Genomic DNA, 18,260 nt, shown 5'->3' with positions numbered 1-18,260 from the left:
GTAATCTGATTTATTCATACTCTTTGTGTTAGATCTGATGATCCTTGCATTCTCAGCGGGAGTGATATTGCCCACAAGATGGCAAAAATTGGTTCTTGGGGCATGAAAAAATCTTTTTTAAAGTATGAAACATATATATTATACACACACACACACACACACACACACCCCTTACAAAGCCATAAATTCAGCATATCTGTATATTAAAGTTTCCTGAGGAGGCAATTAGAAAAAAAAGTGTGAAAATGTTCCTTAGAGCGTTAGTTATGAGAGACATGTTGAGAAACACTGGTTTATCTGGGCTAAATTTTCCTATAGCCTGCACATTACAACCGAATGTTTTTATGACCAGTTAATCTTAAAAGTTTCTCAAGTAGGGAGAGGAGGAAAAACAGAGGAAAGATATAAAATGGTTTCTGTTTGCAGATTAGGGGAGAGGGAGAGTCTGAAGAGTGTTAGAAATCGCAGTTGATCACCAATTATTAACATTTTGCCAGATTACTACTTTTTAAATTTTATTTATTTTTTTATTTTTAAAGAGCACAAGCAGGGCAGGGGGCAGAGGAGGAGGGAGAGAGAGAGAGAGAGAGAGAATCTTAAGCAGGCTCTATGCTCAGCACAGAGCCCAAGGTGGGGCTCGATCTCACAACCCTGGGATCATGATCTGAGCTGAAATCAAGAGTCGGACCCTCGACCGACTGAGCCACTTTGGCGCCCCTGCCAGATTCTTACTGACTGATTGATTCATACATTCATCGTCTCTCTCCCTCTCCCCGCCGACCCTCCCCCCCACTCCCTGGCTTAGCTGGGCAATAGTATATGGACTTTCATTGCACTATTTCTTCAAGTGTTTTCTAGGCGTGAAATTTTTCAAAATACAAGTTGGGGTAAAATGCCATCCTTCTCCACACCCTGTCCTTACCCCCTTCTCTACCCTGATTCCACATGGGGGCCCTGGGGAACTAAGTTTCTTGGCAACATGTTCTCTTGCATATATTGCTCCCTCTCCCTGGACATATTATTTGGCCTCCTTTTCTTCCTTTACCCATACCTTTGCCTGTATAACTTCAGGCAAGAAGTCTCTGAAGGTGTTACTTCCTCCAGGAAGCCTTTCATGACCACCCAGCCCTACTTAAGCCTAGGTTAACTGTCCAGCGTATATTCCCCTTATTGTGATTGCCCTTGTCAACGTGCACATTAAACTTGTCTGTCTTCCCTGGACCGAGTTCCACGAAGGCAAGGCTTATGACTTCTTTCATTCGTCTTATTTTTCCTTGGTGGTTACCACAGGGCCTCGCACAGTATTTATTAAATAAAGCAACAATTAATTTTCCTATGAGATATACATTTGTTTTATATAATTGCATACCAAAGGGAAAACAAGAAAAATTAAAGAAGGCATTGATGTTTTATTTAGCTTGTAAAGCTTTACTGCTGATAACAGTATAATATCAGGTTAGGCTTTTATAAATATTAAAAATAGCTCCCGGGTCCCTATTATTTCCCCTGTAAAAGTCTTGGCGAGGTGTCCCTGATAATTCTGGGAAAAATTGTTTCTCTCAGCCCCAACAGAGCTCTGTGTCTGCTTCTATGTTATATTCTGGGGGATTCAGTGAGGAGATACAAAGACAGGAAGCAAGGGTGTTGTCTTTTAGGAGTTTGGAGTTTAGTGAGAGATTAGGAGTGATTAGGAGAGATTAGTGAGATTAGGAGTGATACTAATAGTTTCCCCTTACTTTTGTATCATTTTTTAGTAGTTTACAATGCAATTTCACATAATTTATCCTTCACAAAAACCCTGTAAAGTGGGTACTATTAACTCCATTTTAAGGATGCTGCTAATAAGAGCCAGAATGTGTTATGAAGGTAAGAGATTTTCTTTTTTATTTTCTCGAGACTTTAGGCATTTGCCCCATATCTGGGGTCCATTGATTTTAAATGGATAGCACCTGACCAAACTCTGCACCCTTCCTTTGTACAAAATGGTGTAGGTTTACCTAGGCTCCAACTTCACCCTTCACCATTAGGAACTACTTTCTAATGAATGATGTGCTCCAGATTGAAAAGTCCTCAAGTGAAGTGCATGCAGTTAGGTAAGGCCAATTGTTTTTCTTTTTCTTTTTTAAAGTGTATTTATTTTTAGTCATCTCTACACCCAACGTGGGGTTCGACCTCATAATCCTGAGATCAAGGTTGTAATGCTCTTCCAACTGACCCAGCCAGGTGCCCCTGGTCAGTTGTTTTTCTAACTTAGCACATCTCTAGATCTATAATTCTATATATTTACCCAAGACAAATGGTATGATGGCAGCTGTATAGAATACACCTGCAGGGGGAAAAGACTGGAGGGTATGCACACACAGAGTAGTCATTATCCGGGTGGAAGATTAGGAGTAATTTTTTTCTCTATAAATTAAAATTTGTTTATGATTTTTAGAGTGTGTACATATCCGGGTTCTTTTGCATCTTAATAAAGGAAGGCTAAGGGTCACCTATCTTGAATCCTAATAGATTCTTGGCTAATTTAACCCACTAGTTGAATAGCCATTTTCCCTCTGTCTTCCCATCTCTCATCAGGAACATCTTCCCATGTCCTCCCAGGAAAATGCATAGAACTCTGCCAAAATCATTGGATCAAACCATAGCATCAAGTTACCTTGACCGGGAAAGACTTGTCCCCCCTATTCCTCAGCTCTGTCACTTTTCTATTGTGAATTGGGCCTAATGAATTCTTGCTTTGTCCCCCCTGAAGCAAATTACTTTGTTCAGGAGGGGTCAGGCTTGTATAGCCATCTACCATGTTTCACAGGGGGAGTTCTCTGATCAAAACTCATAAATCAGAATGAAACTGGAGCCAGGAAGATTATTCAGAGGCCGAGCAGTTGTTTGCTTGAGAGAAGATCCCAAACCAAGGCAGGAACAGTAAGAAGGAAGAGTGGAACAATACAGATACAGAGGCCTGTGGGCAGTAAATTGGTGAAAATTGATGCTCAATTAATTAGAACTTAGGAGTTGAAGATGACTGAAAGCTCTAACTTGGATGACTTTGGTAGATAGTATAACTCACGAAAATGAGTTTGTTTTGGGTGTGTTTGGAATGAGGTAGCTTCAGATGGAGGTGCCTGGGCAGTACTTGGAACATGTCTGGGTGGGGAGAGGTGAAAGCTGGAGATAAACATTTTAGAATCATCAGATTTGTTGTTGTTGTTGCTGGTAACTACCAAACAATGTATGCGAACTTTTGGTTAAAGTGTGACCCTCTTCCTTAGATGTCAATTCCATCTGCTCCACAATATATGTTTCAGACATGTTTCCTGTCTTTGTGGTGTTAATGAGCATTTGGACTGCCATTCGTCCAGAGTCCAGGGAGCACCTGAGCCCATGAAGCAGAGCAGGAATGTCAAAGGAAGGGATGTCCTCACTTAGTGAACTCAGAGGGCTGTCTGTACCTGGGGATGAGAGACCCCACTATGTAAGACCACTGTCGGTGGTCTGCAGATGACAAAAAGGAATCTAGAGATCCCACGTTCATGGCCCTTTCTCGCAATGTGACTCGAGAGGGTTTTCTTGGTTGTTTGTTTCTAAATCATGATTTGGGCCCTAACGCAGAAAAAGCATCTTGTGGAGTCCAGGCTCACCCTTTGTGCGTGGCCACCGTATGTAAGAGCTCTTGAAGAGAATTAGTCACTCTTTGTGCTGCCATTTCAACTGACCTTTAGTAGTCCAGTGGCATAGGTAGCGAGGATTGCCGTCCCTACAATGGCGGGTACATATTCTTCTCCTTGACTGAGCAGACCCTTGAAAGCCCTTGGAGGGAGAATGATCTAATACTAGCTCCTGAGCTTTGAGTGATCCCCTTTCTAACAGGGCCATTTCCTCCACTGGGGACTTCCATAGCACCATACTTACCTATTCTTCCTTTTCTACAAATACATAGAGCTATGTTGGGGAGGTCACTTTCCACTGTAATGGGGGTGGCTTGGTCCTAATGAGTCTAGTGCAGCTGTGCCCCACCCGTGCCCACCACTCTACCAAGAGCACAGAGGCTTGCCCTGTTCCTTCAGATCTGCCTGGAAGTTTTTTTCCCCAAGTAAGCCTTCTTTTACATTTACATTATGTAGCACTAGGGGTAAGCATGTTTGTGTCCCTTTGCATCACATTGCCCAACGTGCCAACGTTTTCCATCTTCAAGGACTGCAGAAGGATTTTAGTAAGAAGGAAAGAAAAAAAGAAAAAGCTGTGTTCTCTCCTGAGAGCCCCAGGACAGAAAAGACTGTGATCTACCTCTAGCCCAGAGATAGCTTAGTACTCGGCAATTTAGTTTAGTCACATGCAGCCAAACTGCGCCTATCACTTAGTTCTCCTCCTTTGAAGATTGGACCCACGCTGGTTTTATTTTTCATCTTTTCACACTCCATGGTCTCTTGTAACATTTAAAATAGTAACCTATGGTTTGGAGAGGCCATTAGCCAATTCAGTTCCCTTAGCTGCACCCACCTGCTGAGCCATTGTGCGCTAGTTTTCAAGTATCCTCTGACCTGGTTTGAATCAGTAGCTCTTTGGACAAGGCTTTCTGTTGAGTCCCAGCTGTTCAAACATTAGACATCTATTCTTGGTCAAAAAGGAGGAAAGAGCAAAGTTGTCCGTATGTTTCCTGTTACGGTTGCATCAATATTCAGTTACCTTGCCCAACACGTGTCCTTCATAATCGCTCATTTTTATTAGTTCCTTCAAATGTACCAGTGTTACTGTGTGAATCGTATCCCCCACACTCATATGTTCAAATTCTAACCCCAGTGTGTTGACTGTATTTGGAGATGGGGCCTTTAAAGAAGTGATCAAGGTTAAATGAAGTCACGTGGGTGGGCCCTAACCCAATATGGACTGGTCCTTATAAAGAAGAGGAAGAGACCCTAGGGAGGCATGTGTGCTGAGAAAAGGCGACGTAAGGACACGCCATCTGTAAGCCAGAAAGAGAGGCCTCAGGAGAAAAGAACCTCGCTGACATTTTGATCTTAGATTTCCAGCCCTCAGAACCGTGAGAAACTCAATTTCTGTTGTTTCAGGCACCCAATCGATGGAATTCTGTTAGGGAGGCCCTAGCGCTCCAATACAGCCAGGCCATGCAGTGACCGCTTTCCATCAATTCCCTTTTTAAGAGTTGCAGTTACCAGATGAGGCAGGCCCTGCTGAGAAAGAGGCTCCCAGTATAATTTTTACCCACAGCAGGAACTCTGGTCAGGGTATGCTCAGGCTTGACCCTGAAGGTGGGTAAGCAAATAAAATACTCTGGCTTGTAAATAGGTGAGAGGGGGGAAAGGAATGAAACAGAGCCAAGCATTTTTCTGACAGGCATATCTCTATCCTGATTATGCTTACTCCTCATTGCATTAAGGGAGAATGGTAACACTTCACTTACACCAGGGCAGATTCACACAAGGGTTTATTTATTGGACTGATAATTCCTTTTATTATTTATTTGTAATTTTCCCCTCTTTTTGGTGTCTTTCTTACCCACATCCAGGGAATAGCTGGGAAAAATGTGTTTGTACATTGTCTTTTTCCTTTCCTATATAGACTCGTTAAAATTGTAGGTCTCAAAGTTTGCCAAAAGTTCAGAAACTGACATGAGTATATATAAAAGCATGCAATGCAATGTTTAAAAAATTTTTTTAACGTTTATTAATTTTTGAAAGACAGACACAGCTCGAGCAGGGGAGGGGAGAGAGAGAGGGAGACACAGAATTGGAAGCAGGCTTCAGACTCTGAGCTGTCAGCACAGAGCCCGATGCGGGGCTTGAACACACGAACCGTGAGATCATGACCTGAGCCAAAGTCAGACGCTTAACCTACTGAGCCACCCACGCGCCCCCAACATGCAGTGTAATGTTGTAAAAAGTCAGTGGGGGAAAGGATGAATTAATAAGTAGTATTGGAGAATAAATTGAAAAAATGATAGTTAACTCCCTTACCTCACAGATTATACCCAAAATTAAGTTAAGATGGAGTAAAGATATAAATATTAAAAAAGAAACATGGAAGTATTAAAACGTAAAGATGGATATTTTAATATAATCTCAGGGTGCAGAAGTTCTGTCTAAACACCCATAAACGGAAGTACTAGAAGAAATGACACTGGCACAGGTGACAGATTTAATTGCAGAAGAGCAGCATGTAGGTCATAGCAGAGTAAGTAGGACCAGGGCTCAACCTCAGTGGATTCGAGGAAGAATTTATAATAACGAAGTCTCCCCTTCCAGGTGTATTTGGGGCGGAACAAGAACGAAGGCATAAGCTGGTCTCAGAGGACAGTTGGGGCCACAGCCGGAAAAGGCTTCCCCTCAGCAGCCGACACCCGTCTTCTGAAGGCTTAGAGGTGGTCTCCCGAGGGCTGTTGGGAACACAGCAAGGTGGTGGTGTTTGAGCGACTTGGCATCTCCACTGCCAGCGCCTGTGTGAGCCAGGGGAGTTGCTATGATGGAAGGTGGCCTGCGTGCGGCTGAGGAAGCTCTGCGGCCTCCTCTGGGGAGAAGAGCCGTCCTCACCGAGCTCCCGGCGAATCCTCTATTTTTATACACATATAACTCGGTGGCCAGTAGTTCTATAATGTTTGAAACCTCTGGTAGCACTTTTACACGTGACCCTACTCTTTTAGAAATAGTCTGGGTCGTGACCCTACTCTTTTAGAAATAGTCTGGGTCGTGATGATGGGTCTGAGTTTGAATTCTGGCTGTGAGATCCTAAATAAGTTAGTTCACCCCTCCGGACCCGTTTTCTCCTCTGTAAAATGGTGGTGGTGGTGGTGATGGGTCAAGGTGAGCCCCCCGCTGCAGGACAAGGCTTGCATGAGACCCGTACCTAGTTGACATCTGACCCACAGGAGGCGCTGCATTTCCTCTACTTCTCTAAAGGTCACTGTTTGCATCGGTTGACCCCAGTCTTTCACTATGGCCGCATGTTGATGACGGGAACGTAGTCTCTTCAGCTGTGTCTCAGGTTACACAGCGATTCTTCGCTGCGGCGGGGGTGGGGGGCTGGAGGTGGCCATGTCGGTACTGTTAAAAAGCACCCATGCCCCGGCCCCACACTTCCTTGCGCAGGCTCGCTGGTCTGCACTTGGATACCCCGAGTGTCTCTGGTCGTTTGATATTTTCACTCCTAGCCTTATTTCAGTAAAGTAAGGATTCGCTTCGAGGGGAGGGCAGTGCATTAAGCTAACCAGAAGGGCAGTCCGCACATGACGTTCCCATGCGTCCCTAGATGCCAGGATGCATTTCTTTCTTGGGCAGTGGGAGGTGGGGCAGTTAATGGAAAGAATGCTGGAAATGCAAAGAGCACTCAGGGCCTAGAGAAGGGGTGATTGGGTCCTGTGGGGGGAAATGGATACAAAGGAAGGGAGATGGAACTGAAGACAATGGTCATTTTTCTCAGAGACCCTCATTCTGCAGCTGGGACATGGCTTCTCCTGGGCCCCCCTGCCTCTCAATAGAAAGTGCTGTCTGTGTGCTGTGACCCAGTCATACCTGCAGTCTCCCCTACCCTGGGCGTGAGGCCTGGGCCTGCCCCTTCAGTCACACCTGGCTACCTGAACCAACCCATCAAAGTCCTGTCAGCTCTCCGAAGGTCCTGGAATTTTATCTGTCAAAACCTAACCTGCTCTCCTTAGAATGACACGTGAGCAGCTACAAACGCCGTTTGGTAACTGCAAATATAGAAGGTGCAGAGAAGGGAAATGCTCTCACTCTGCTATGAGCTGCTCACAGGCTAGATGCACCGAGCCTCCCTTTTGGCTTATTCTAAAGAAGTGCTATGGGACAAATATGTTCACGCAGTTCTTATTTGATACATTGTTTAGAGTTTGGGGTAAGGGACCTTATACGTGAAAATGCTAAGGATGCGCCTTAGGCCAGACAGATTTGAGCTGAGAGATAAGATAAAGCTGAAGGTCAGGCTATGACTTTGAGAAGACACAGACCTATCATTATCTGGAGGGAGCCATACCTTCCTGTAGACCCAGGGGCTCCTGCAGTGATTACTGCAGACCCCCTTTCTAGGCTGCACGTTAACTGCTTTGTCCCAGCAAACACCGTCAGGAAGCAATGCTTCCTGGGCTTATCTGCTTGGCCCTCCTTTAATAGCAGACTTCCAAGGGCTGCCTGGACCCCCATCCTTATTTTGCATCATCTTCAAGGAAGTCCAAGTACACTGCAGCGAAAACCAATAGACAGAACAGTGTGTGATCTTGTGCTAAACTGCATGTATAAAGACGAGGGTACAATCGTGTCGTGTGAAGCTCAGAAACAGCTTCATGGGGAAAGAATTTTTGCTCGAGGGTAAGCAGAATTTAAAGACAGACAGGAGAGGGCATAGCTAAGCCTCTATTTTTGTGACTGTTGATTCTCACTCATGGCTTTCACCCTGAAACTCCTGGAGATGACCGATGCGAAAGAGAAAATAAGACAAAGCTGGGAGGAGCCCGGAGTTCAGGCACAGAGTGGGACAGTCTGAATTAGAGCAACCAGAGACTTCAGCAGCCAGAGGGAGACTGGGAGTTATGTTTCATCAGTAGAACCAGAGCAGACCACATATGCCATCGAGCAGAAGTTTTATGATGCAGTAGTAGACCGTGCACCCCCTTCCCCCCAATTAATGCCCGCACGGAGGCCACTATGCACTTAAATCTTCAAAGAGCCTGGGTAGAGCTGGGAGCCAATACTTCCACTTGAAGTTTGACTTGGTCAGTCAAATGTGTTAATATTTGCAAAATGTTTTAACCTTTGGCATCTAAATTTGAACTTCCCCAGATGTCTGTGGTATGTGCCATATTCCGGTCTTTGGGCTTTAGCGGTGGTGATATACCTGTTGTCTGATGCATCTGCCATGGGCTCAAGGGCAAGGCCAAAGAACAACCCTGGGTTGGGAGTATTTACGCTTTCACAGTTTGCTCTGTCAGCGTTGGTCCCCTCTTGCAGAAGGCCTATTGGGACCAAGCTAGAAGAACAACAAGGAAGTGTTATGAACGTCCCCTGAGAATTTGCCCTTTGGCAATTAAATTTTCTACCCATTTTAACCCCCTAATCAGTGCCCCTATCAGTGCCATTTTTGGCAAGTCCTGTAACCTGAGGATTAGCCCGCTACCTACACTTCTCCCTGGGCCTCCGGGTCTTCATCTGAAAAGTGAAGGGTCTAGGCAAGATGATTTTGAGGTCCTCCACCTCTAAGATTTAGAATTGGATACTTCCTGAAGAGTAAAACTCAGAGTTTTTGACACTAGAGCAGTGGATTTGTCCACCTTTATGTATTCTCCCAAATTTATCTGCATCAAGCCACTGAGAACTTTCTCTGATAGATTCATGGTTGGTAAAGCCCGTGGGGTTTCCTTACGCAGCCAGGCCCAGCCAGTTGGCCCATGCTCACATCCTATTCATTTATCTTTTCATTCAACAAACATTTATTGAAGGCCTGTTAGGTGCTAGGTTCTAATCTTTAGAACTTGATCCATGGCTTTCCATCCATCTTCCCTTACGCTCACTTTGTTTGACAAACCAGGCAGACAACAGCATAGGAAATGGTGTATTTAATCACTCTCTTGAATGGTCAGAACTCAAAATCAAGTTTTCTGTAACAAAGTGTAATACAGTCACTGTGCGTCCACAGTGCCAGGGGGCCAGCGGTCAACACGTGAAAAGTATGGGCAGGGAGTTTATGAACAACACATTCTTTTCCATCAAAGCCGAACTCCTCAGGGTCTCACTTTAAAGGTTCATCGCCCCTGCTTTCCAAAGTCTCCGTGTGATTCCAGGAAGGTACGTGTGTTCGTTGCCTTAATGTGACATGTGGCCAGGCGAGGTCCTGAGCTCGGAATTTGGAGTGAGAGACCTTGAGATGGAGCGTGGGCAGCTCTCCCAGGGCCTGACTTGTACGTGAGAGCGAAGGGAAAGGGACCTGTCAGGAGCTCTGGGCCGCCTGATACTGAGCCCCGGCTCTCTGTGCTGATGCAGCCACCCACGAGGCCGAGGACAGTGCCTGTCTGTAGGAAGCACACAGCGTTGTTTGTTCCCTTCTTTTCTGGATCCTTGTCTACTCTGCGTCAGGGTTTCTTGTACCAGCACGACTGACATTTTGGGCCAGATAATTCTCTGTCGTGAGTGTGTGTCCTGTATACTGTAGGCTGTTGAGCAGCCTCCCCGGGCTCTGTCCATGACGGTGGTGCCCTCCCCTCTCCCCCAAGTTTGTGACAACTTCAGTTGTCTCCAGACGTTTCTGGATGCCCCCCGTGTAGGGAGAAGGGTGTGAAAAACCACCCGGCTGAGCAGCTGAGCAAGCTCTAGATACCGTGGAAAGTTGAGGTCGTCACTGTCCATGCAACACAGAAAGCAGAAGCCTGACGCCGTGTGACAATATAGTGTCACAGTCAGTGATGGTGACAGGTCCTCTCCTGGACTGGTCAAGGGTAAACAGCATCTGGGAAATGTAACGGCATTTGTTTGTTTTAAAAACAGAGGCTCAGATAATTTAGAAAATCTGTGTTATAATTTTTGTGTTACATGTATGTCCTTTCCCCCATTTTTTTAGCATTTGTCACACGGAGGGAGATTCCATGGCGCTCTTGGAAGCAGCCATATGAAAGAAAAGTGAATTATCTGACCCATCACTAGAATGCAGCCGTCTCTGGATTGCGAGGTGGCAGTCAATCAGCAGCTTCATACTATATCTGCTGCAGTTTAATTTGTGGATTATAAGATGTGGCTCGATCGCAGTCAGGACTTTCTGGGAATTTAGGGCAATGTGACAGCAATATGAAGATACCAAGACCAGGGAGATGCCAGCACCCCTTCCTCTCACTCCCTGGATGCCCAGAGGTCAGGGGAGGTCCCTGAGATACGGAGATGCGCCTGTCTCTGCGTGCCTTTTACTCAGTCTTCACACCTATCCAGTTCAGGTGAATTATGCTTTGAAGATAGATTTATCTTGTATGTTCTGGAGTCTTCCGTGGGTTGCTTTTGGCTTTTTTTGCTTCTTGATCTTATGTGTTCACTCCAAACTTCATTTCCCCCCAGAAATATAAAACTAGGTCATATCTTGTGGTGAAATCGTTCTGCAGATTCCCAGGCTTCTGAAAATAACAGAAACAGGCTATCATTACAACTGTTCAGCACACATTTGTTGAGAAGCGACGATCTCTGCCCCTGTATAAGGGTGTCTCTTGTTCAGAAATGGGCTCGTTTTTGGGTGTTTTGGTGGCATTCTGCTGAGCCCATATGGTACCTTGGGTTGCTGGGGGCAAGGAGATGGCTTGAGTCTCTTCTTAAGGGTGGGGATCATCCTCAGAGCAAACAGGACCTGAGAGGCGAACTATGGTCTTCTACCCCAGGTAGAAGCAGAAAGACTTCTGCTTGAGTTTCCAACCAGGAAAAGTGTGCGACCCAAATGTGATCCGCGTTGGTTGGCAGCTCTCCCAGGAGCTTCCTGGGTGTAATCTAAAACTGCCTCACCTCCCCCCTAACTAGTAGGGCAGGGAGAGAGCAGAGAAAGAGGCAGGTTATGACAGGGTGGTAGGTGGCAGTATCAATGAGCCAGGGGCACTTACACGTGAGGCCTGTCATGGGCGACGACAGGATGAGTGGATCCCTGCAAATCCTTATCTAGGGGCCTGAGGCGGCTCAGATACCCTGCGAGGTGTTCTCAGCACCACGTCATTATCTCAAGGCCGTGTTCTTGGAGCAGCTCTGGGAGCGGAAAAGGCCAGCGGGAACCCCGTTCCACGGACAGACGAGGAGGCGAGGAGTCTAGCTCATGGGTCAACTGACAGTCACGTCTTTTCCGTGACCTTCCCCAACAGTCACATATAATGTGTGTCATAAGTAACCATCTATTGGGTTATTTTAAAAAAAGAGCTCAAGGTTATCCCTCTGTAGTTCTAGGGAGAAAGAGCTCATCAGTTAACAGTATATAATGTGTGCATGCTGCACGTGAACATTATCCCTTAGTGTATGTCATGGCTTTAAAAAAAAAAAAAAAAGCCTGCAAATTACTGCTTGGAGGGAATACAAGATCAAGATGAATAAGCGATACTTTATAGGTCAGATGATCTAGTCGCAGGGTATTAAAAATGTATTTACAGTGTTGTGGGGAGTCGAGGAGAAAAGAAAGTGTTCCTCCTTCTACTCATGAGATCCTCGAGAGAGCATTTCCTCGGGGAAATCTCCCTCTGCTGACAGCAGTGGAGGTGGGAACTGGCTGGTTTCCTTACAGAGAATCCGTTCTGTGCACTGCGCTGGTGCGTTTGGAGCAGGAGAAGGGATGAGAAGCAGATGAGCAGAGCCTCTTCGTCTGCCCTACTTAACAATCTAGGCAAGGAACGCATGTGCCTTAGAGAGTGTAAGATATCATAAATGATTCACGCATGCCGAGGGGCTGTGGAATCAAGGGACCGTCGGGAAAGTGGGCCAGAAGCTGGGAGGTGCTCAACCAAAATGGGTGAAGGAAGCATGGATCTGAGTCGCCACAGAGCAGAGGGGGCTTCCAGAAAGGGGTAGTAAGAGAGGGGCAGAGCCAGAGAGAGGAGTGGGCGGCCGAGAGGAGCAGGAAGTTTGGGGAGAGAAACTGTTAGAGAGCTGTGACCCCATGACGGAGACCTTCAACTGTGACACATAATAGTGCCCCGAGAGTTACTTTAGGTTCCAGAGCAAAGGAAAGCTGTGATGAAAATAGCATTGGAAGGATTGTATTTTGATGTCTGACTTCCTGTCACCGGAAACAGGGAGAGGAAGGAGCAAGTGTAAGGTTTCAGACCTAGTCTGGTGTGTGAAACAATGAAGGCTGGATTAGGGACAGTCTGAGGGACAACATGGGGACAATGCTATAGGGCTTGGTAGCAAATGGACATGAAAGACACAAGGGGACAAAAATAGCTCTAAGGCAGTGAGCCCGGGAGCATGGTGGGGATGCCCCCGATTGTGGTCGTGCTGACTGGAGCCTCGTGAGCTCAGCTCTGTGCAAATTCCACACACAGTAGGCGATTCAGAAAGAAACATCCTACCAATCATTGGAGCCCGAGGACTGAAGTGACAGAAAGGAGCCTTGGCGGGGGAGGCTAGTTGCTGAGTCACTTGTTGACTTTCTGGCTTCACTGGGGGGCTTAGGAGGAGGTCCCTTGGGGAGCGATTATGTTCGTGTCCCAGTGCTTCGTAAAATAACAGCAAAATCCAGAGGAAGTCTCAGGGCTAAACATCTCTTTGTCTTTCTCTTTTTGCCTTGTGGATGGATGACTCAGTAAATGAAAAGATGTTTGAATTTGCACGAATATGTGAATTGCATCGCTGTTTTTGCTAAGCGCGTTCTCAATGAGATCTACGCTCCTTGTTCACAAATGTTCCCTTTCACAATTACCAGTGGGAATAGTGCCCTCTGGCCTGGCACATTCAAATGTTTCTCCCCGAGGCTGAGGCCCGTGACTCGTGTGAGGAACACCAGCACACACGGAACCGCCCCCCACCCCATCCGCGATTCTTCTCACCTGTCGTACCAGTGACTTTGCATGTTTCTGTGTGGCCAAGGCCCCTTATCTGAGCATCAGGTGAGGGGAGAGAGGCAGGAGTCCCCAGATGATGGCAAAGAAAGAAGAGACACACAGAGAGGCCTTCGAGTTCAGCAGCTGCAGGTGACTTCGCCTTTTAATTTCCGAGTCTACAAAGGGAGAGAAAAAAGTTCAGGGTCACAGAGGAAAAGCTGGGTGTCTTCCTGACATGGCGGGGTGGCAAAGAAAAGTACCCGAGAAACTCAACACGTTGTTTCTAATACAACTTATACCGCTACTGGGGGGCAATTTCGTACCCTATTCTCTACCTCTCTAGAACTGGTGTAAAATCAGAGCTTTCTCTTTCTTCAAAGGAAGTCCCCTTCTGTTGTCCACTCCAGTGAGCACTCAGCCAAATGGAAAACGATGCCAACAAAGAGATTGTCCCTGCTCACCAAATAATGAATAGGGTGGACAGTCATGGCCGGTCTTTGGTTTCAGACACATTTGTTCCTGTGGGCCGGGACCTCCACAGGCGCGGTGTCACTTGCTTCCTCACACCACTACACAGCGACAAGGAAGTACCGTCCCCATTGTGAAGTAGAGGAAGGTAGATGTGAAGAAATGAGGTTACTCTTCTTTTACTGTTTCCTTCCTAGACAATCCAGTCCCATTTGGTTCATTTCGGCCTTGACACTTACGAGCTGTGCAAACATAGGCAAGTTACTATCTATACACACCTCAGTTTCTTCCCCTACAAGATCAGGCTAAAATAATACTGCTCCACAGAGCTCTTCTGAGGATTAGTGAGTTAGTACAGGTAAAGCACTTGGGCACGTAGTAAGTAAGCACCCAGGAAGTACCACCTGTAACTACAGTAACAGTGACCCCACTCAAACTCAATAAGCTTTACTTGCACTAAGCTGATGATCGTTTCCGGACCCTCCTCTTGAGCTCCACGACCAGATTTATGGTTGCTCCTGAATATGTCAGTTAAAAATTGAATCATTCAGGGGGCGCCTGGGTGGCTTAGTCGGTTAAGCGTCGGACTTTCGCTTAGGTCATGATCTCGCGGTTCGTGTGTTCGAGCCCCGCGTCGGGCTCTGTGCTGACTGCCAGCTCAGAGCCTGGAGCCTTTTTCAGTCTGTGACTCCCTCTCTCTCTGACCCTCCCCTGCTCACGCTGTCTCTCTCTCTCTCTCTAGAAATAAATAAAACATTAAAAAAAAATTGAATCATTTAGTAAATATTTTTGAGCACCTGCTGTTGGGGTTCAGAGGAGTCCAGTATAAAAAAAAAACAAAAACAAAAAACAAGCTGGGGAGCCTGGGTGGCTCCGTCGGTTAAGCAACTGACTTTGGCTCAGGTCATGATCTCACGGTTTGTGGGTTTAAGCCCCGTGTTGGGCTCTGTGCTGACAGCTAGCTCAGAGCCTGGAAGCTGTCTTTAGATTCTGTATCTCCTTCTCTCTCTGACCCTCCCCTGCTTATGCGGTCTCTCTCTCTCTCAGAAATAAATAAAACATTAAAAAAAAAAAAAAAAGAAAACTGTATGGTTACATACAGTAAAAAAGAAAAAAAATAAAATTAAATAAAATAAAAAATTAAAAACCAACCAAGCAAACACCCTCTCCCCCAGCTGAGTTCTGCATCAGTTGAAGAATAGGAATAAAAGAGTGAGGCTCCTGGGAGACCAGAATGTCACCTTTATTACTGGTAAGCCTGGTAATAAAAGATGCAGCTCCATCTGCAGGCAGACGGGCTGTAGCCCAGGCTTTCCCAGTGACGGGCAGCACCGGCCTGGGACAGGCTTCCCACCGCAAGGGCAGATTCTGTTTTGGGAAAAAACTGATGGCCTAGAGGAGTGGAGTAGAATGCAGACTTCCTGAGGGTTAGCTAGAGAGAAAAGGAAAATGAAGGGGCCAAACTACTTGTGTGTAGCTTCTCCTATTCAGTCTGTGCATTTTCTAGACACCAGCTCAACCCTAGGGTTTTTTTGCGCATGAAAGCAGGGCAACTAATGTGTTGGGTTTCTCTGAGTCTCAGTCGTCTCAGCCTAGGAGGCCACTTAATTCCAGAGCTTTCAGATTAATTCTGGGAGAATAGTAGTGGGACCATGAGCCAGTCCCAGATGGGCTGAATAAGAAGACTAAGTCAGATCCTAAAAAAGTCTTCTCCAAAGCAGGCTAGAACCAAGTGAGATTTGGGGGGCTTGGGATGTAGATCACTAGCTGAATACGTCAAAGATGTCAAATAATTGTCATTTTCCTCATTGCTTCACCAAAGCAGACCTGCTGAGTTAGACAGGGCCACAGAATCCTAAATACTGCTTTCCAGGGAGCCACCCCCAGTCAATGAGAAGGCATACAAGATGAAGCCTCATTGTGATTTCTGACCTATATGCCCTAAATATTGTCTTGTGTTAGTCTTTTTCTTATACAGTGCAATCCCAGCCATAATTGTGGCCAAGGTCTCCATGAAGAAGACTCTAGGGCTTTCTGTTCCCTGATACATAATATATCGGTTAAAGAAATTAGATTTTGGGAAGCCTGGGTGGCTCAGTCAGTTAAGCGTCCGACTTCAGCTCAGGTCAAGATCTCACCCTCTGTGAGTTTGAGCCCCGCGTCGGGCTCCATGCTGACAGCTCAGAGCCTGGAGCCTACTTCAGATTCTGTGTCTCCCTCTTTCTTTGCCCCTTCCCCCCCCAACCTCAAAAATAAGATTAAAAAAAAAATAAATTAGATTTTAATTCAGATTTGATTCTCACCCCAATAAACCCATACAAAATGTGTACAGAAAGCATGGGGGAAACCCACCTGTCACTTTGATATCCCCCGTGGCTTTGGCAATGTTGTTCTCAATCATACAGGAGTACGTGTTGTTGATCGTGACATTGTAGAGTACAGACACAACCTTCATGGTCACATTCTCAGAGTTCAGCTCAAAGCTGGTATTGGAGACTTCTGAGAAGTTGGCTCCCTGGTCAACCTGGGATGCCCAGACCACTGTAGGCTGGGGGAACCATCGGGGAGCCTCACACCGTAAGCTCTCTGAGCTGGCGTTATAGTCCACGTTCACCTCTGGGATGCTGAAGGCTGCAGGGTTCAAAGGGGCAGATGTCAAGGTCATACCAATCAAACAATATAGCCTTTGAAGTGCTGGGTCTTAAAAACACAGTCATTTCCACCACTGAAGTGACTCAGTGCTTCCCCAGTGGGCTGTCTGTGTATGGCCCATTGTATAGCAGTTGCAAATAAAGATTTGCGCAACTCTTTGGCCAAGATCACAAACTCCAGGGACCAAAGTTTTAGGTATAATTGTTAGAACAGATAAATCTCTCCAACTAAGGCAAGTTCCAGTTTATCCCTTAAAGATAAAGGGTAACGTAGATCCCCAAATAATTTATCCCTCAAGGAAATGGAACATTTTCTCAGGCACCTGTGAAGCCTCTTAGATTTTTATGTATTTTTCTGCCTGGAGGATCAAGTTAGGGTGGGGAGGGAGAAGGAGAAGGAAAAAACAAACAGCATTCACCTGTCACCCACAGAAATTCCATACATGGGCCTTCCCATCATGGGGTTTGGAGTTTGCTTGGGTGGAGACTCTCTAGCCCTGGTATCCAGGGATAGAGGCAGACATTTGCTTTCTTCTAGGATAATTCTCCTTCTTGGGGAGGTAAATGAACTTTGAAATTAAGACTAGCTTCCTCTAGTATTCAGGCAAAGAGATACTTGTGGGGAAATGGTAAGGCCTGGACTTTCGACGATAAAATGCTTATGCCAAGATACAATTTATTAAGTTATTTAGCACTTTCCTTTGCCTGGGACTGTGCTGGAACTGAGAGCCCCTGCCTTGCTCTTAAAGAGTCTGCCATCTAGCAGTGGAGATGAGACTCATCCCCTCACCTCAGGTGGGGAATGAGCTCCTGGGAGATGATGTAAGGAACTGAGTGTACATGATAGTGAACCACCATTCATGGAGGGTTTCTCTGTGCCACATGCCAAATTCCAGATAGTATTTCATTTGCTCCTCACCCCAGTTCCAGGGATATCTATGATCATCACCATTTTAAAAATAAGCTTTTCATTTTGGCATAATTTTAGATTTATAGAAACGGTAGCACAGAGTTCTTATATATATATACCTCACCCGGTTTTCCCTAATGTTAACATCTTAACTAACCAAAGCTGATTTGTCAAACCTGAGAAGCCATTGCTGGTACATACCTATGAGCTTATCTCCAGACTTTGTTTGCATTTCACCAGTTTTCCCACTAATGTCTTTTTTCTGTCCTGGCATCCCATGTGGCATTTGGTCGTCCTGTCCTCTTAGATTCCTCTGGTCTGTGAGAATTTCTCAATTTTCCCACGTTTTTCCTGCTCTTGGCAGTTTTGATTGGTATTGATCAGGTGTTCTGTGGGATGCCCCTCTTTTGGAATCTATCCGATGTTTTTCTCATGGTTAGATTGGTGTTACGGGTTTTGGAGAGGAAGACTATGGGAGGGAAAGTACCCTTCCCATCATGCCCCATCAGAAGCCATGCGGTCGATGTGACTTATCACTGATGAGATTAACTTTGATCACCTGGCTGAGGCTTATTTCTCTGGAAGCTGGACTTCTCGAAGAAAAACACATCCTGTGTGTGGTCATGGGGGAGGAAGTGTTAAGTACTACCTCCAGGAGTCGGGGGAGCTCAATACTTTATTTGGAATACATCTGCAAAGATTTGTGTTTTCTCCCTCA

General features: G+C 45.9%; 1 protein-coding gene across 5 annotated transcripts in view; it reads right to left on the bottom strand.

The window, feature by feature from the left end:
* Positions 1 to 10,951: 10,951 nt before the first annotated feature.
* VTCN1 (V-set domain containing T cell activation inhibitor 1) overlaps positions 10,952 to 18,260 on the bottom strand; it is a 53,064-nt gene continuing 45,755 nt past the window's right edge. For 4 of the 5 annotated variants that reach the window (XM_039242771.1, XM_039242774.1, XM_039242773.1 and 1 more), the window contains 3 exons: positions 16,334 to 16,612; positions 13,520 to 13,689; positions 10,952 to 11,116 (listed from right to left, as the gene is read on the bottom strand). In XM_039242771.1, coding sequence (XP_039098702.1) covers positions 13,565 to 13,689; positions 16,334 to 16,612 — 404 coding nt within the window. In that variant the 3' untranslated portion in view covers positions 10,952 to 11,116; positions 13,520 to 13,564. The remainder of the gene's footprint in view (positions 11,117 to 13,519; positions 13,690 to 16,333; positions 16,613 to 18,260) is intronic. The other variant, XM_039242772.1, reaches the window with a different exon arrangement.

The sequence above is a fragment of the Hyaena hyaena genome, unplaced genomic scaffold (genome assembly GCF_003009895.1).
Source record: "Hyaena hyaena isolate Hyena2069 unplaced genomic scaffold, ASM300989v1 scaffold_217, whole genome shotgun sequence".
Lineage (NCBI taxonomy): Eukaryota > Metazoa > Chordata > Mammalia > Carnivora > Hyaenidae > Hyaena > Hyaena hyaena.
This window is presented reverse-complemented; position numbering and strand designations above follow the sequence as displayed.